This window comes from Acinonyx jubatus, chromosome A3 (assembly GCF_027475565.1).
Source record: "Acinonyx jubatus isolate Ajub_Pintada_27869175 chromosome A3, VMU_Ajub_asm_v1.0, whole genome shotgun sequence".
NCBI classification, from domain to species: domain Eukaryota; kingdom Metazoa; phylum Chordata; class Mammalia; order Carnivora; family Felidae; genus Acinonyx; species Acinonyx jubatus.
In genome coordinates this window covers 81,197,389-81,215,132 of record NC_069388.1, presented here as the reverse complement: position 1 = coordinate 81,215,132, position 17,744 = coordinate 81,197,389, and the positions used below count along the sequence as shown (strand labels likewise).

At 35.9% G+C, this 17,744-nt stretch overlaps 1 protein-coding gene across 1 annotated transcript in view; it reads right to left on the bottom strand.

Annotated features, from left to right (window-relative positions):
• The window catches only part of ACTR2 (actin related protein 2), a 38,089-nt gene that overhangs the window by 11,268 nt on the left and 9,077 nt on the right, over positions 1-17,744 (bottom strand). Inside the window, exons 3-6 of the mRNA XM_027072331.2 lie at positions 12,900-13,115; positions 8,784-8,856; positions 4,883-5,019; positions 2,897-3,046 (exon numbers count right to left, since the gene is read on the bottom strand). Coding sequence (XP_026928132.1) covers positions 2,897-3,046; positions 4,883-5,019; positions 8,784-8,856; positions 12,900-13,115 — 576 coding nt within the window. The remainder of the gene's footprint in view (positions 1-2,896; positions 3,047-4,882; positions 5,020-8,783; positions 8,857-12,899; positions 13,116-17,744) is intronic.

The window sequence follows — 17,744 nt, the reverse complement described above, 5'->3', positions numbered from 1 at the left end:
TGACCTGAGCCGAAGTCAGATGCTTAAACGACCGAGCAGGCACCCTTAAAACATTTTTTTTTTACATTTTATTTTTAAGTAATCTCTACACCTACATGGGGCTTGAACTCACAACCCTGAGATTAAGAGTTGCATGCTCTACCTACCGAGCCAGTCAGGCTCCCCTCTAGCCCCCATTAAATTTTAAATAATGGATAAACATAATTTTAATTTAAGCAAATAAAATTTAAACAACAGATCTGACATCATTACAACATAACCTTGTATAGAAAACTCTTAAGTCACATCATGTTTAACTAAATGAGAAATGTTAAGTAAAAACTTTATTTTTAAAATTTTTATTTTTTAGTAAACTCTATGCCCAATGTGTGGCATGAACGCATGACCTCAACATTAGCAGACAGATTACTCCACTACTGAACCAGCCGGGTGCCCCCCCAAAACTCCCTCTCTTAATGTCTACTTATTTTTTTTAGAGAGAGAGACAGACAGACAGAGGCAGAGTGTGAGTGGGGGAAAGGCAGAGAGAGAGACACACACAGAATCTGGAGCAGGCTTCAGAGATCACGACCCGAGCTGAAGTCTGACGCTTAACCAACTGAGCCACCCAAGAATCCCAAAAACTCCCTCTCTTAAAACCACCTCACAACTCATTGGATTGACCTAAGTTTTAAGCATGCTTGCTTGTATATGCTGGCATTTGACCCATTTCTATAGGAGATACCAGAATTAGTTTTACATGAACATTTCTCACAGTATATTTATAATATAATACAGTAATTGTATTTAATTCTAAAAATGACTTTTCAGTATGACAAAGTCCCACAAACCAAGCTTTTAAAACATTTACTCCATGTTTGCTATAACTGTTTACAGATATGTGCAAAAGCAATCACATTTTTCAAAACTTCCACAACTGTCTTTAAATAAATTGTATCAAGTTAAAAAAACAAACAAAACCCAAAAACAAAAAAACCCTCAAGAATACTGATTCAAACATTTACTCTTAACAAAATAAAACCATCAGGTGAGTTTAGGAACCACATGAAATCACCTAAGATATTTGGAAAAACTTTACACAGCACACTTATTGGTAAAACGTCTGTAGCTCACATTTCCAGCCTCTCTGTCAGAGGGGCTTCTTCCTGTACTCTGGCTGCTGGCCAGCGTGGGGCCACCCAGCCTAGGAACTACCTACCTCTAGATACTGACTATTAAGACTGTAGGATTCTCCTCTTTTTGCACCAAATCTTATCCCATCCTTTCTCCCCCTTCACTTACTTATCAGTTTCACCAGTGTACTGGTTTTATTTGTTGTGCAAATGACAAATAAGTAAGAATTATGTATAACATGTTTGTTATAACAACATGAGTATGAACTGCACGGGTCCTCTGACACATGGATTTTTTTCGATAAATACAGTACAGGACTATAAATGTATTTTCCTTATGATTTTAGTAACATTTTCTTTTCTCTAGCTTACTTTATTGTAAGAATACAGTATAAAATACCTGTAACATACAAAATAAGTGTTAATCGACTGTTTATGTTATTGGCAAGGTCAACAGCAGGCTATTAGTAAAGTTTTGGGGAAGTCGAAAGTTATACACACTGTATGGGGGTGGGGGGCGTTGGTGCCCCAAGCCCCTGTGCTGTTCAAGAGTCAACTGTAGATGTTTTTGTAACCCACCTCAAAATCTTTGACAAAGGAGGGGAGAAATTAACAAAACATATGTATACTTCTAGTTCCCTCATCCTTTGTCTCAGGCCACTTTCTTCCTTCCCAACAAGTCAGGTAGATGAAAAATTATACATCTAGAGGAACTGTCAAAAAAGCTTCAGAAAAGAATCCCTACGGCAAATCTTGAGATCATTAAGTTGCTTATCAATTATTTGGATCAGTATTGTTTAAAAATCAAACAATATAATTTATAAAATTAATAATTATTTTTAAAAGGACTATTTTTTACATATTTGTGATATGTAGAGCTTACATGAATCAAATAGTTTATTTTTATTTATCTTTTTTATGAATCAAATAGTTTAAGAATACTGTCCTTGCTTTTATTGCCTATTACTTGCTTTTATTTTAGTAATAACTAGATCAAAGACAAGATATGAAAGTACTTTATACCCAGATGAATATAATAGACTTAGGAGAAAAACACATTTAAAATTCAGGTAGGACCAACTCCCGTGGTGTAACCTATAACTAGGTTCTAATTCTTATTAGTTACACTTTCAAGTTAATATGTGTTTTGAAGATCTCATTATGAAAACACAAAGTCAGGAAAACACTGCCACCTAGTGAATTATTAGAGCAATATTACAGGATGAGCATTTCCCAAAGCATGCTTCGCAGAACGTTTGAGTCTCATGAAATGCTGGAATCCTGTAGTCTAATAAGGTTGAGAAACATGCAGTATGCTATATTCTCACAGGCACACACAAATTAGCACATAAAAGGCTCTGAAAAGTCCTTCAGTAAAGCGAAACACTCCCAAACTTACTGGACAATGTATACTCCACTGTAATTTTTGTGAAAATACTTAACATCTCAGGGAAATAACATTCTGTAAAGTGCATGTTGAAAATGCTATTCCAGATATTAGAAACTCAAAATAACATCTCTTATCAATTTATATCCTAAGGTAGAAAGGCTATTTATGATTCTTGCCTTATTTCACATTATATGGTATCCTAAAATAACTTAAATCAAAGATCTTATTGTGGAAAGACATTATAAGGTCACACACACACACACAAACACACACACATATATATATAACAACTCAAAACAAAAATACTGATTCTAAGAAAATCTCTTTAAGCACACACCAACAGTCATGGTGTTCCAGTTTAAAACCACACATTTTATACACTGGAAATACTTACTGTGTAAGATTCAACTAATACTGTGGTTTCTAAGGCCAGCTTCTGCTCTTGCTCAATATTATACCCAACATAACACAATTTTTCTTTAATCATGCGAACTGTTTCAAAGTCAGCAGAATGGTTGAAGGCATATCCTCGCAAAAGAAGCAGCTGGTACAAAAAAAACAGTAAATTGACAATCTGAATTGAGTTCAACTCTGGAAAAGTGATCACTGCCCACTAAATAGCTCATGTCAATAACAAATGCAATGGACAGTGGATCCTTAGGACTCACTGAATATTTCAGAAATGGGAAATATTACTTTCCATAAAAGGATGTATATTTGTTTCACAAAGAGTAAAAGAATTATTAACAGTTCATGAATAATAAATGGGTAAAAGAGCTAAAAAAAAAAAAGCTAGTTTAAAAAAAAGACTATTGTTTGAGTACCAATGTTCAGACAGTTTTGTTAAATAATCAAGTCTTAAGTTTTAAACATTTTTATTTTAGAGAGGGAGCAAGAACGAGAAGGGGAAAAGGGGAAAAGGGGAGAAGGGGAGAAGGGGAGAAGGGGAGAGGGAAAGGAAGAGGAAGAATCTTAAGCAGGCTCCACTCAGCGCAGAGCCTGACATGGGGCTCGACCCCACAACCCTGGGATGATGACCTGCGCAGAAATCGAGCTGGATGCTCAACCAACTGAGCCACCCAGGCACCCCAAAACTCTATGTATTAATACATATTATTTTAGTTCTGTACTCCCACAATCTGCCACTTGCTCAATCAATGCCATATTCATGAAATATCCCTAGGTCTTAGAAAGTTTCATCCCTAACTTCTAGTATTATATCTGACACGTATTAGATGGGCAAGAGCATTTGTGAATCACATAAATGGTAAGAATTCAAGTAGCTGACAGAAAAAACCCTATACCATAATATGTAGCAGAAACAAACTGGACTTTGCATATAAAAACTTTAAAAGTAAGTCCCATTAGCTAATCTTTGTGAGAAAACCCTTGGAAAGTCCTCAGACAGAATTCTGGCCTAGAATGAGAGTATAATTCTCATTTACTTAATCTCATTATTACTCTAAATGAGACAAAAAGAACCCAACGTCAAGGTAAACACTTAATACGACCCATTTTATCACACAGATATCACCCTAGAATAGTTTCTCAACAGCAGCACCAATGACATTGTGGACCTTACAATTCTTTGTTGGAGGGTTGCCCCACTCATTGTAGGATGTTTAGTAGCATTCCCACATAGCTGTTAACAACCATAACATGTCTCCAGACATTGCTAAGTGTCCCTGGGGGGCAGCATCAGCCTTGGCAGAGAGCCACTGAGCTGGAGAGAATATTCTAAGTAATAGAATTCTGATATAGACAGTAGAGTAGACTTTTTTCTCCCAATATTAAAAAAATATATATACATGCCTCCAAATAATTGCCTTATACACTTTCTCCAGCAATGTTTATAACTAATTATATCCAGAAGTAAACTTTAATATAGTAAACACTAAAAACTGGGTTAATTCCATGAAAACTACTAAATATTAAAGTCTGGTGCAACGGGGCCCTGTTTTTAAACAAATATCATTAATTTGCGATCACTGTATTTTCTGGGGAAGGACAAGAAAAGGCAACCCAATCAGGATTATGGCTTTAACATATACCTGTCAAAGAAAGGTTTTATGGCAGAAAAGCCTGCCTCTATTGTTCAAGGAGGTTTTAAGGCCTCTTCTATCTTTGAAATACCTCACTGCCCAGTCCCTGGGAATAGCAAACATAATTATGTAATGATGTGTTCTATTCTCATTACTATACCGGAGAGCGTGTGTGTAAATCTTACTTGGATTTTTATACGAATACTGGGGTAAATGTGTCACTCCTCCAGTGGTACAAAAGATCTGCTATGGTCCTGAGATGATATATTCAAATACTGCGTTAAGTCAGTAAACACAAACTACAAAAGCTAATTTCTACAATACCTTCTTTTGCTTACCTTGATAAGGTATCTGGTAATATCCCTCCCTGCAATATCTAGTCTCCTGGTAAGGTGAGGGAGAGAAAAGCCTTCATACACTGGACAAATGTGAGTCACACCATCTCCAGAGTCCACCACTACTCCAGTTAATAAACCTGTGTGAAAACCATGAAGTTTTAAATAAAAAGCCAGACCAGAAAAAATCAAAGCCAGCAAATTTCAAAAATTAGCAGAGAAGCCAAACTAGAAACTTCCCCAACCAGAATGGTCTAGAAGCCAGCATTTCTTTATTGTTTGCTATTCTGCAGCTTACTTCTAGTATCTGGACACTAAAGTGAGTATTCTCACACATGTCTCTTGTGAGAGAGACTCTTAGTCTAACTATGTGCCATCCCAGGAGATGGGAAGAAACACTTGAGACCAAGGAATGTCTCTTAAAGCTCAGTACAATTCTTCTTCTTTCCAATTTAATCTTCATCCCCAAATTCCCTTCAAGTGCAATTTTCTAAAGCATCATGGTAACTTTTATGAAAACCATTGTGTGAGATAAATACTACACAAGTTGATAGTGAAGCTTATTGAAAATAATGTACTTATTATTTTTGTCATATATTCAAAACTATGTTTTGGAAAAATTCCTATTGATAGGAATGACTACAAAAGTTACCTTCGCACAAGGGTTAACGCAGGAAAAAAATACATAACTTTTTCTAATTCCTACTGATAAAATTTCCTATTGATAGGAATGACTACAAAAGTTACCTTCCTTAATGCAGGAAAAAAATACATAACTTTTTCTAATTCAAATTTTCTAGTAGTTAATAGTCTAATAATGTTTTTAACCAAAAAAAAATTTTTTTTAACTCTACAGAATATGCAATGTCTATAACTTTCTTAACCATCATGTTATCATTTTCACATCCCTGAAGAGGCTCTCTCCATTTTTTTTTTTTTTTGAGAGTGAGAGAGAGCAAGCACACACATGCAGGCGCACAAATAAGCAGAGGGAGACAGAGAATCTTAAGCAGGCTCCATGCCCACAGTGGAGCCCGACACGGCTCAATCTCAGACCTGAGCCAATATTAAGAGTCAGTGGCTCAAATGACTGAGCCACCCAGGAACCTCTCCCTCTTCCTTTTTTTTAAAAAAAAATTTTTTTTTTTTACATTTATTTATTTTTGAGACAGAGAGAGATAGAGCATGAACGGGGGAGGGTCAGAGAGAGAGGGAGACACAGAATCTGAAACAGGCTCCAGGCTCCGAGCTGTCAGCACAGAGCCTGATGCGGGGCTCGAACTCACGGACCGCGAGATCATGACCTGAGCTGAAGTCGGCCGCTCAACCGACTGAGCCACCCAGGCACCCCTCCCTCTTCCTTTTTTTAAAAAATGTCTATTTATTTATTTTGAGAGTGAGAGAGAGCTAGCAGGGAAGGGAGAGAGAGGGAGAGAGAGGGAGAGAGAGACAGAGAGAGAGAGAATCCCAAGCAGGCTCAATGCTGTCAGTGCAGATCTCGCAAACCATGAGATCACGACCTGAGTTGAAATCAAGAGTCAGATGCTTAACCAACTGAGCCGCCCAGGTGCCCAAACCCTCTTTCTTAATACAAACTTGAATGTACTATAATATTTCATCATAATGATTTGTCTTTGAATACATTTACTTAATCTACCTCCTTTGGAGGCTCATATAATGTCTCTCCTTGATTGATGGTGGACATAAATCTTCATAAAAAGGTTCATAAAAACCATTTAGTACCTTTTAATGCTGCATTCCTTTCAACAAGAAACTTCTCATTGAAAAAAAGAGGAATCCACATCATTAATTCAAAAATACTCCCAGTAATGTCAACTAAAGCAGGGATTTACATTATATTTTACAAACAGACCTTCTCATGCAACTTCTACTTATTTTCTCCCACTCCCACCAGGTTACACACTAGCCTTTCCCTGTATAATCTGACCCATTTTCAGTGCCCCCCTCTTTTTCACTGGATTACTCATTCCTTCCACTTCAATTCCTATGGATTAAGGTTCAATCTAGTTCATACCTTTTCATTTACACCTTTCCTGACAATTCTAACCTCCAGATCCCCTAATTCCCTTTATTCTTCTCAGTCCTGTGTCCGCCGTGTAGTCAAACATAGCTTCCTAACCCACCGTGTCACTTCTCTTGTTCAAAACCCTTCCACAGCGCTGAATGCTTCTTCCTACCTTTGCTTTTGTAACTGACAGCACTAGCTACCTTCAAGGAGAATTTTATTGGAGTTCTTTTGTTCATTACTAGACTATCATTTCTCAAACTAAGGAATCAACAGTTAAACAAAAATGGTTAAATATTAGGAATTAAGTGAGGGTATCTTCTCAATGGATGCAAATAAATTTATGAATATCGCTAGAAAAATCCATTAAGGTCAACTGTATTTATTCAAATATAGTTCAAACAAAAATTCATTTCAGCAGAACTGTCCCATCCTCACCCCCTAAATGAAACTATTATCACCAGTTTCGAAGCTTAGATTCAAAATTTTTAATATCTACTTTTTCCAAGGTTATTTTCTAAAATAATTTCTAAAATTTATTTTTCTAAAAATGAAATAAAATTACCTGGATACAAATGCTCCTTGTAAAGTAGCAAGTAATTTTTAATTCCTTCCTCAAAGGAAAAATTATTCACAGCTGGACTGTAATCACCTTAAGATCAAGAAGACCGGGGTGCCTGGGCGGCTCAGTAGGTTGAGCATCCGACTTCGGCTTAGGTCATGATCTCACAGTCTGTGAGTTCGAGCCCCACGTCAGGCTCTGTGCTGACAGCTTGGAGCCTGAAGCCTGCTTCAGATTCTGTCTCCCTCTCTCTCTGCCCCTCCCCTGCTTGCACTCTGTCTCTCAAAAATAGATAAACGTTAAAAAAAAAAAAAAAGGTCAAGAAGACCACATCCAGCTTACTCACTGCTATATACTCTGCACTAAACAGAGTGCAAGGTACATTCCACTTGGTGAATGAACAAAGCTTCTTTAAAAATTTAATTCCCCTAAGTATTTTCTAAGAATCTCTATGTAGTACTAAAGATGGTTTAATAAGTCAATATGTATTTTTACAAGGTGATTTTTACTAAATATATATAAAATAGGATGGCGCTCCATGATATTAAAAAGAGTTTTCTAAGTACTATGTCACATACACTGCTAACTATTAAGGCTGGAGACTTAGCTCAGGTGTCCCTTCCTTCAGAAACCTTCTCTGACATGCTGAATCAAAATGATCTGTTTCAATATCTTTGCCCCCATTAGATTCCATATTCTATGAGGGCATCTTTACATTTCAAGTACCTAAGAGACTGTGTGGCACCTATCTGACAGCCCCATAAGTTCTTCATAAGACCATCAGAACATCAGAATGTAAAGAGCTCTCCCCACATGGCCAATTTTTATTCTCAATAGAAAGGAAGGCAGTTACTATCGGCAGCACCAAGAAAGCATATAAGTTAGGAAGACACTGCCAAATGTCTACCTTCTCCTTTGTATTTCATCTACCATGTATAAGGCAGGCGTGATCTTTACTAACTTTTTTGGATCTCTGTATTTTTTTTCTTTAACTCTGCCAATCCTAAGGACAAATCCCATGCTCGTTTTCCACTGTACAAAAAGACGTTATTTTAATACAGTCTAAAAGAGGGAACCTCCTACTTCTTAAAAATTGAGAAGTTCTCTTCTTACCTTAGGTCTTTCATTGTTTAATGAAGAAAATAAAAATATATGTGAGATTTTATTTGACAAATTTTAGAAATTATGAAAATATTTGAATAAATCTATAATACTGTGCTTTTCTGGGATTCAAAACTTATTATAAAATCAAATTCCTGTGACATAAAATGCACTTAATGTCTGAATTGTTGTTCTAAAAATTAAGTTTCACCTACCTTGAGCATACAAAGTCAGAACTGCCTGGATAGCTACATACACACCAGAAAACTGGTAAGTTTCAAACATTACCTGAAAATGCAAAAAGAAAGAAAGAAATACTAGTATTTAGAAGTTACATAATAAATATTTATGCTTTCTTGATTGTCACAGAGTGGATTAGTTGCCAAGACAGAATCAAGGGACCTATAAGAGTCCTCCATTCTCCTCAGCTACCACAGAGCTCCAATGATGGGAACAGATTTTGGATAAATACCGGGTTCTCAAGCATTTCATAAGTGTTACAAAGCATTTTTTTTTTTTTAATTTTGAGAGAGAAAGAAAGAGCATGGGTGGGGGAGGGGCACAAAGAGAGGGACAGAGAGAGAACCCCTTGACGTCTACCCACATTGAGCCCCTTTAACACAGGGTTCGAGCCCACAAACAGCGAGATCATGCCCTGAGCTGAAATCAAGAGTCAGGCGCTTAATGGACTGAGCCACCCAGGTGCCCCAAAGCAAAGATTTTTGAGTGTTTTAGTCAATGGATAATTAGAGTGGAAGAAAGATTTCTGCATTTAAACAAGCCTTTCTTAATGATGTCCCTTAATGGAAATATCTTTTATTTTTAAAATTTTTATTTAGATTTTAGTTAGTTAACATACAGTGTAACACTGGTTTTAGGAGTAGAATTCAGTGATTCATCATGGAAATATCTTTTAATTCAAGGAAAAACTACAGAAATTGCTTAACTGCTGACCCTCCCTCCGATTCCTCTCCCCTAAGCTGAGCCAAGATTGTGGCTCTACCTTCAGCAGTTAAAAAAATGAAAAAAAGAAGAAAAAAGGAAGGTAGGAAAACAGTAGGGCAGAAAGACAAAACTGTATGCAGTAATTCCTGAAGGCTGGCAGATACAGAAACTGCCTAGCTGGTACTCCCACCTTCCCAGCTTGAGCCCTGGCTGTGGCACTGCTCTCAGCTGAGCTATGATGGAGGGAGGAGCTTCCTTGTGCCCTCTCTGGTCACAACCATGCTCATTCTCTGTAATCCAGGTGGGCTGGGAACATGCTGCAGGACTTCTTCTGTCATCTACAGTGACCACTCCTTGACTGGCATGGCTGACTACCACTCTGAAAATCTAGATACTCAGAAACTTTATAAGTCACAATGAGACTTATAGAGGATTTAAACGTTGTAACTCTGAAACACATATTCATCAATTAAGCAACTAGATGTTCTAAACATTATTCTATGCCATCATCCTTTACTCCCCCTCCACAGAGAAGAAAATGGAAGCATGAAGTTGTATTTGCATTTGTCATCTTGAAAGTCCGTTAGAATTTGTTCTTATCAGTAAGATGGTGAAAAAGTATTTCTAGTACTAAATCAACTTTCTGGATGAGATTAAAGTAGGGCATTATCAGTCACAGCCAAATTTGCACCCACAAGTAAAAAATACTAAACTAAGGTGAGACCTTACATGAAGGTCTTACATGACAATCCTTGACATGGAGGTCTTACATGACAATCTTACATGACAATCCTTGTCATTCTTGCAGATTAAAAAAAAACAAAAAACAAAACAAAACAAAAACCCCCAAAACTACGTGTCCTGGTCAAATAGCTAGCTAGTGGAAGAGGCATCCAGGTATAACATCATCTCCCTGACTTTTCATCTGATTTGAATGAAAACTTGGTTTTAATTCTGACATTGTGTTGCTTTCCTAAAGAGGTTTCCGTGTTTAGGAACCTTTCAGTTTAATGCAAAAATGCCTCTACTCTGATTTTACAATGCACTGCTAAAAATAAATACCAATGACACATCACTACTTATACATCAAAAGTATTAGTAGTTATAAGCCATAAGGAAATGACATGGATTTCCTAACTAAAACCAGGATCTTAACATTTTAAAACACTTAATATGAAACTTAAATTTTTATCCAGAATTTAAAAATATTGTCTCACAACAATCTCATTTGAAATCCTTCCAAAACTTCCATCAACACCTAAACATGGTCATGGAGCAAAACAAAATATTTACAGTAAGTAGTGTCTGCAAAGCTCCTAAAACAGAAATAATTATTCCAAGTTTCTACCTCATATATAACAAAAAACAAAGACAGTTTTTACCTCATATATAAGCAAATATAATGAAAGACAACCTTGAAAAGTTACTTATCTGAACTATGAAGGATGTAGACTTCTTGCTCTCTGTGTCTGCTCCCTCAGAGCCCTTCAATCTGCTCTCACTAGCTTCCCTCTCCTTAGTCCTTAGCCTTCTCACCAATGTTTGATCTCTCTTCCCTGGTGAATGGATTATCTATATCCTGATGACTCCCAAGTTTCTAGTCTAGCCTCAGACTTTTCTTCTGATCTTGATCTTTTTTACAGATTTCTATCTGAAAGTAGAGTAATCCCATGAAACCTTTGGTGAAGCTGAAATGTTGTAAATCAAAGAAGCAATGACCATTAATTTATATGGAAATTAATTTGAGTGCTCCCAGATGTCAAAAATAACTTCTTTTAGGCTCTTCTGATAGCTTAGGGCACATCTTGCTAATGGATGCACAAAATAAAACGAGATAAAGCACAGATGCTCACTGACACAGTTCAAAGCTAGGGCGCCTTGATGCTCAGATGCTGAGTGTGGTCCTGGGGAACCAGTATGGCAGCACCACTCTCCTGCTATGGGTGCACGCTGCCTCTCTAACAGCTTGCTGCAAAACCAATGCTGAATCCAATTTTTGCTTTTCCCTCTTTTTCATAGAAGTGAAAATCTTCAGACTTTGTTCAGTTAGCAAAAACAGGTACTAGCGTAGGTCTTTGGTAAAAGCAAAGTGGCATAACATGAACTTTTGAAAAGTGGGAGATACCTCTAATTATCTACCTGACGTTTTTGACTGGATGTCTAATGAGGGCCTACCATGTCCAAAACTGAACTCTCGATCCTTCCCCCCAAATCCTGTTTTACTTATTTCGTCTTCTCCTACCTTGGTTGATGGTACGTCATCCTCCAGGTGTCCAAGCCAAGACGTTTGAAGTCATCTCTGACTCTCCTCTCTATTACCCATATTCATTTAATGCATCAGAACATGCTTTGGCCCTACCTTCAAAACAGATACATAATCTGGCCACTTGTCATTACTTCCACTGCTATTACCCTAATCCTAACCATCATTATCTTCTGCCTAGATAACTGAAAGCCTTCAAACTGGTCTCTCTTCCACTCTTGCCTCCTTATGGTCTACTTACAACCTAGCAGCCACAGAAACCTAAATCTGAGAATGTCCCTTCTGTGTAACAGCCCTTCATTTCACTTGGAGTAAAAGAATGATTCCCTTTAAGGGCCTCCAAGGCCCTGTATGATCTGGCTCCATTACTTCTCTGACCTCATCTCCTGTTGCCCTCCCATACTGGCTTCCTTGCTGACTCTAACATACCAGGCTTATTCCCATTTTAAGACCTTCACACTAGCTACTTCCTTTGCCTGGAATGCTTTCCCCTCACACATCCTGGCTGACTCCCTTACTCTTTGTTTTAACATCACCTTTTCAGGGAGGTCTACTCCCACATCCTATGAAAAATGTAATCTCCCACAGCTTCCCCACATTTAGCATCTATTATCTTCTAACAAACCATTCAATTAACTCACTTTTGGGTGGGGGTGTTGTCCCCTGCCAGAATATAAGTTCCATGGCAGCAGGGTTTTGTATACTGATATATTCTACTTAGAAATAATGACTAGTTAGGTGCTCAATAAATAGGATCTGAGGGGAAACAATTATTTTTATTCCCTTGATCCTTTATTTTTTAAAAGATTTTTTATAATGTTTATTTTTTAGAGAGAGAGAGAAACAGAGAGCAAGCGGGGGAGGGGCAGAGAGAGGAGACACAGAATCTGAAGTAGGCTCCAGGCTCTGAGCTATAAGCACAGAGCCTGATGTGGGGCTTGAACTCACAAACCGTGAAATCATGACCTGAGCCTAAGTTGGACATTCATCCGACTGAGCCACCCAGGCAGGTTCCCCTATTCCCTTTATCCTTAACAACAATGGTAAGATAAAAGAAAGAGCATTTGCTTTAACATGACATCACAGAAACACATATGTACATATCCCACCTAAAAACACTTACCTCTACAATCTTCTCTCTGTTTTTTGTTGGGTTCATGGGAGGCTCTGTGAGTAAGATTTTACAATTTCTGGTATCTATGTTAAGTTTCTCGGGTCCAAATGTATAATCCCACAGGTGTTTCATGTCATCCCAATTTCTTACTATGCCATTTTCCATAGGGTAGTTAACTTCTAACATTGAGCGTAATTCACTTGCCTCATCACCAACCATGAGATCCTAGAAAATTATAATATCAAAGCTTTAGTCCAAATTTTTGCATAAAATATCTTCAGAAAACTACATTCCCATGATATTTTGGAAAACTTGGGAATAATTAATTTTAATCTTTCTGGCACTTTCAGATAAAGTTCTTCATTCCACAAGTTTAAAAAATCTTTTCTTTCAAGAACAATGCCTTGGAAAGTTTAATCATGAATAATAAATTTTTACGTACAACGTGGTTTAAATCAATAAATGGACCTTACCTTTAATACATATGTTTCCAAAAGAAGAGCATTAGCACAAATAAACCCCACATTTTCATATTTTGGAGGGTTTTGTATGAGGTTTCATCTGTTTCTTTTGCTCAAATGTTCAAAAAATAAGGCCTGTGATATGTGAAATAGCACATCAGGGAAAAAAAGACTTGTAGAAAAATGCTCAATGCATGCAGCACAGTTCTTCGTACTAAATATCGAAATGGTAAGGGTAAATGATACGTTTTAATGGACTATAAAGCATAATGAAAGAAGCTAAAATTAAATGATTCTTTATTATACTGTAATAATGCAGATATGCACCACATAACTTGCAAATTTCACAAATTTCTACCTGCATATACCTAAGTTAGAATTGAAATTGAGTTTCTATACATGCCTCACCAAGATCAATGAAAATTTGTAGAGCTACAAAAAAATTAAGACACAGGGAAACAATTTTTAAAAATCATCTCATGAGCAACATTTTCAATCTTAAAGTATAATACTGGAAAACTATGCGATCACACGTGAAGTGGAGTACTCACAAGTCTTGTCTCCAATGAGAGCACACTTAAGATGCACTTAAAATGACCCACATTTGAAAAGTCAAATTTTGTATGTATAATAGAGCTAATGATGTCCTAGAATTTAAGCTTATTTTAGAAATCAGCTAGTCAAGATATTAAATAATCCTGATTTCTACATATACTGATGAATTCAACAAAAACCAAAAATCAGAAATAGCTACTATTTGCTACAATACCTTAAGTTTAAAACATGAAGAAATGAAAAAAAAAACATTAAAATTAACATAAAATGTCTCAAAATGAAGTTTAAACATATAGGAGTTTAAAACTTTTGAAAATAATAATTAAAAACAGGTGAGGTCTCGAAAAAAGATTTCTGGAAAATCCACTGAAAGCAACAACAAAAAGGAAAAACAAAGTTAAAGCAGATGCTAGAAATGTTCACTAAAACTTCTCTGTTGCAACTAATTTCTTATAAAGTTAATTTACTATAACTCAAATTTACCGTAACTTAAATATTAGCTGTTTAAAATCATCTGATAGGAAAACCCAAAACTAAAAATCTGTATCTGTGAATTCTAGTCAATGACACACATACGTTCAATTATTTAGGGAGAAGTACATGGATACTTCGAAATACATCAAAAAATGAGATAGACTGATGGAGAGATGAATAAATATGTGAGGTCAGTAGAGTAAATATTAATGTCAGAATCTAGGTGATGGGTATATGGGTTTCACTATAAATTCTTTCAACTTTGCTACACATTCTAAATACTTGTTAATAAAATGTTAAGGGGGAAATCTATACCTACAAGAACATACATTACTATTGACCATTAACAAATATAATACACAATTTTCTTACTTACTTTCCTCTAGAATGTATCTTTCTACGTGTTGCACAAAATTAATTAATTAGATGGCTTATATAATCATTATACATTCACAATTATAGTTCAACAAATTTAGAATAAGTCTGATCTGATTTCATCAGAATATTTACTTTTTTTCCCATGCAGGAATAGGGACTTACATATGTCTGACCCAACACCAACTCAAAATAAAAGCCTCATCTATCTACTTCTAGAACACACATACTATAAAGAATTAACTGAAAGAAACATCTGGCAATGAATATTTTACCATCCCTCTGAACAAAGAGGAGGGACAGTTAAAATGGAAAACAGGTGTTAACCGATTAAATTAGTACACGTATTTGTGAGTAGTTCAAGCACCTAATTTAAAATTCATCTCTATCTAAAAATTTTAATTAAAAATATCCTAAAACATATAATCATCCCTAGAACATTTCAACTTCCAAAAACTGCAAGTGCCAAGAGCTTCGTAACTTGCCCTCATACCTCAGAACCTTAGATTTTTACCACCCATCTCATCATTGGACTTCAAGCCTAAACTATCACCTACTACCTGAAAGAATAAGAAGTCACAGTAACTGTCAGAGATGCTGTTTCAAAGGCATTTATATTTTATGAAAAGCAGGCAGTGTAGCTTATATTTGCCAAGAATTATTTTGAACAATGTCACCTCAAATTGGAAAACAGTGAACACACTTTAGAACCAAAGTCTCTGTCAAAGCTGCTCACAAATAGTATCAAAAACAGACAAACCTGAAAATACCTACTACTGAAGCACTTCAGGACTATCACAAAAAATACATATTAAAAGAGTGAATTGTCTGGGATGTGCCCATCTTGAGTTCAAAAGAAAAAGGAGCCACACAATGGTATTTATTTAGGGGGAAGATCTGTTGTTTATGGAAAAGTCTTACAAGACTTTCACATTTTTCTTATTTATTCTCAAGTAATGTTGTAAAATCTGCTCATCAATAAAAATGGTATAGGAAACAAGTCAATCTCTTTTCCTCCCCTTTTACTATCTATAGTTCATTTGCTTATTAAAATTTTGCCCAGTTTATTAAATACTATGCTATATGTGCTACCAAACTGGAATGCAAAAATATACAGACTATGATAGGCAATGTTCAATTTAACATTGATCAATAAAATAGATTTATCCAAATGTAACAACTTCATCCCAATTCTCTGGATCATACATATCCTAAATAAAGCTACTTGGTTTCTAATATTATGCACACCACATTCCATTTTAATTATAACATTCATCTACAAGAAACACAAGGAAAACAATTCAAAACTATGTTAGTAATTAGTTCTGGTTTGGTCCATTGTATGCAATCAGGAAAGTACAGGACTTAATTAGTTGCTACGCAGTTGAAGCAATGAAAAAGGTTAAAAATCAAAGTACTTAAAATTAAAATATGGAATCACCCCCCTCCCCAATACTACAGGGACACAAAACAACAACTACTGTCCCATCAAGCAAAAGTGGAAAACAAACAGAGAGCATGTGTGTAACCTCACTTACCATCTTTTTGTTATTCTACTTCAACAGGTCAAGAAAGGTGAAGAAAGAGAAGGTAGAAGTAAGAGTCAGAAAAGGCCTAAATAAAATCCTCACTGAAATTTTTAAACATAACAAGCAATAGAGACAAATTAGGTAGAGGTCAGATGCAGTACTATATTTTACGGAGTTAATAATTAGGGCCAAAGTAACATGGACAGTTATTACTCCTGAATGAAAATTAACTCATTAAACAATTTAAGTTTCCAGTTTTTAGTCTATCACCACATTTTAGCTAACAAAACACAAAAAGTATAAGTCAATCCACTAGGCACAGGAATTCCAAAAAGTCAAGTTTCTTTAATTCTTTACTGAATTTAAGAATCTTAAATAAGGAAAATAAATGATAACAGAAAAGGTCTAGCTGAGTAGGTAGAGGGTGAGTTTAGACTGCTTTTACCAAAAGTGCTAGTAGTCCGGTTAAATTTGACACAGATTTCTTTTACTATTTTCTACTGGAAGAACAAATTAACTTGAGAGACTTAAAAGACTGAGCAGATTGAACAGAACTGAGCCAACAGAACACAGAATGACAAACCATACAAGCAAATGCTACTGGGGAATTCCTCAGCAAAAATGTCGTAGAATATGGGCTAGTTTCATTTCTATCACTTGGCCTTAAAAAGCAAGAAAGTGGGAGTGAAAAGATATGTAATTATTTCTGCCATGTTAGAGAATAAAAATGGTTATACATGACGTATCTTTACACCTCAAAAATGTTATTATCCATAAAGTATATAAAAAAGACATTCTTTAAAAGCCTGATACTGAATAAAAAGTGTGACTTCCAACTTCATTAAGTTTGTCCTTATCACTATTATCAGTTAAATTTTAACTCGTTCATTTAAGATTAAATGCAATCAGAATGAAAGGCACTCACAAAAAGAGAATAAGGTATCCCCTAAATTTCCCAAAAGACCTTGAAAAAAACCATTATCATGTTGAATGTTCCAAAAATAACAAAACAGGGGCCAGAATCATTCATTATTTTAAGTCTTTAAGAATTTAACATAGAACCTAAGTTTCAGTTGTATTTTTATTCACTGTGTAACTCAATTCTGTAGTAACAAGGGCAGAGAGCTACCAAGTAGCTAATCTCTACTAGCTATTATCACCTCCCTAGATATCTCAAACAAATGTCCCAAAGAGGTACATCCTAATTCCTATTTCAAATGACTCATAATCTAACTGAAGTTTTGCCAGACTGTCCAGATAGGACCAACAATGCTACCTTGTTCACAATTCACTCAGTAAACAGGCCCCTAAATTCAACTGCATCGTTTATAATCAGATCCCTAGGCCACCTGAAGAATTTAAGTCAATTGGTGACCAACGACCTTTTGATTGTTCTATTTCTTTTCTTTTTTTTTTTTTTTTAATATCGTAACTCCCACTTGATTTCCAATCCCTTGAAT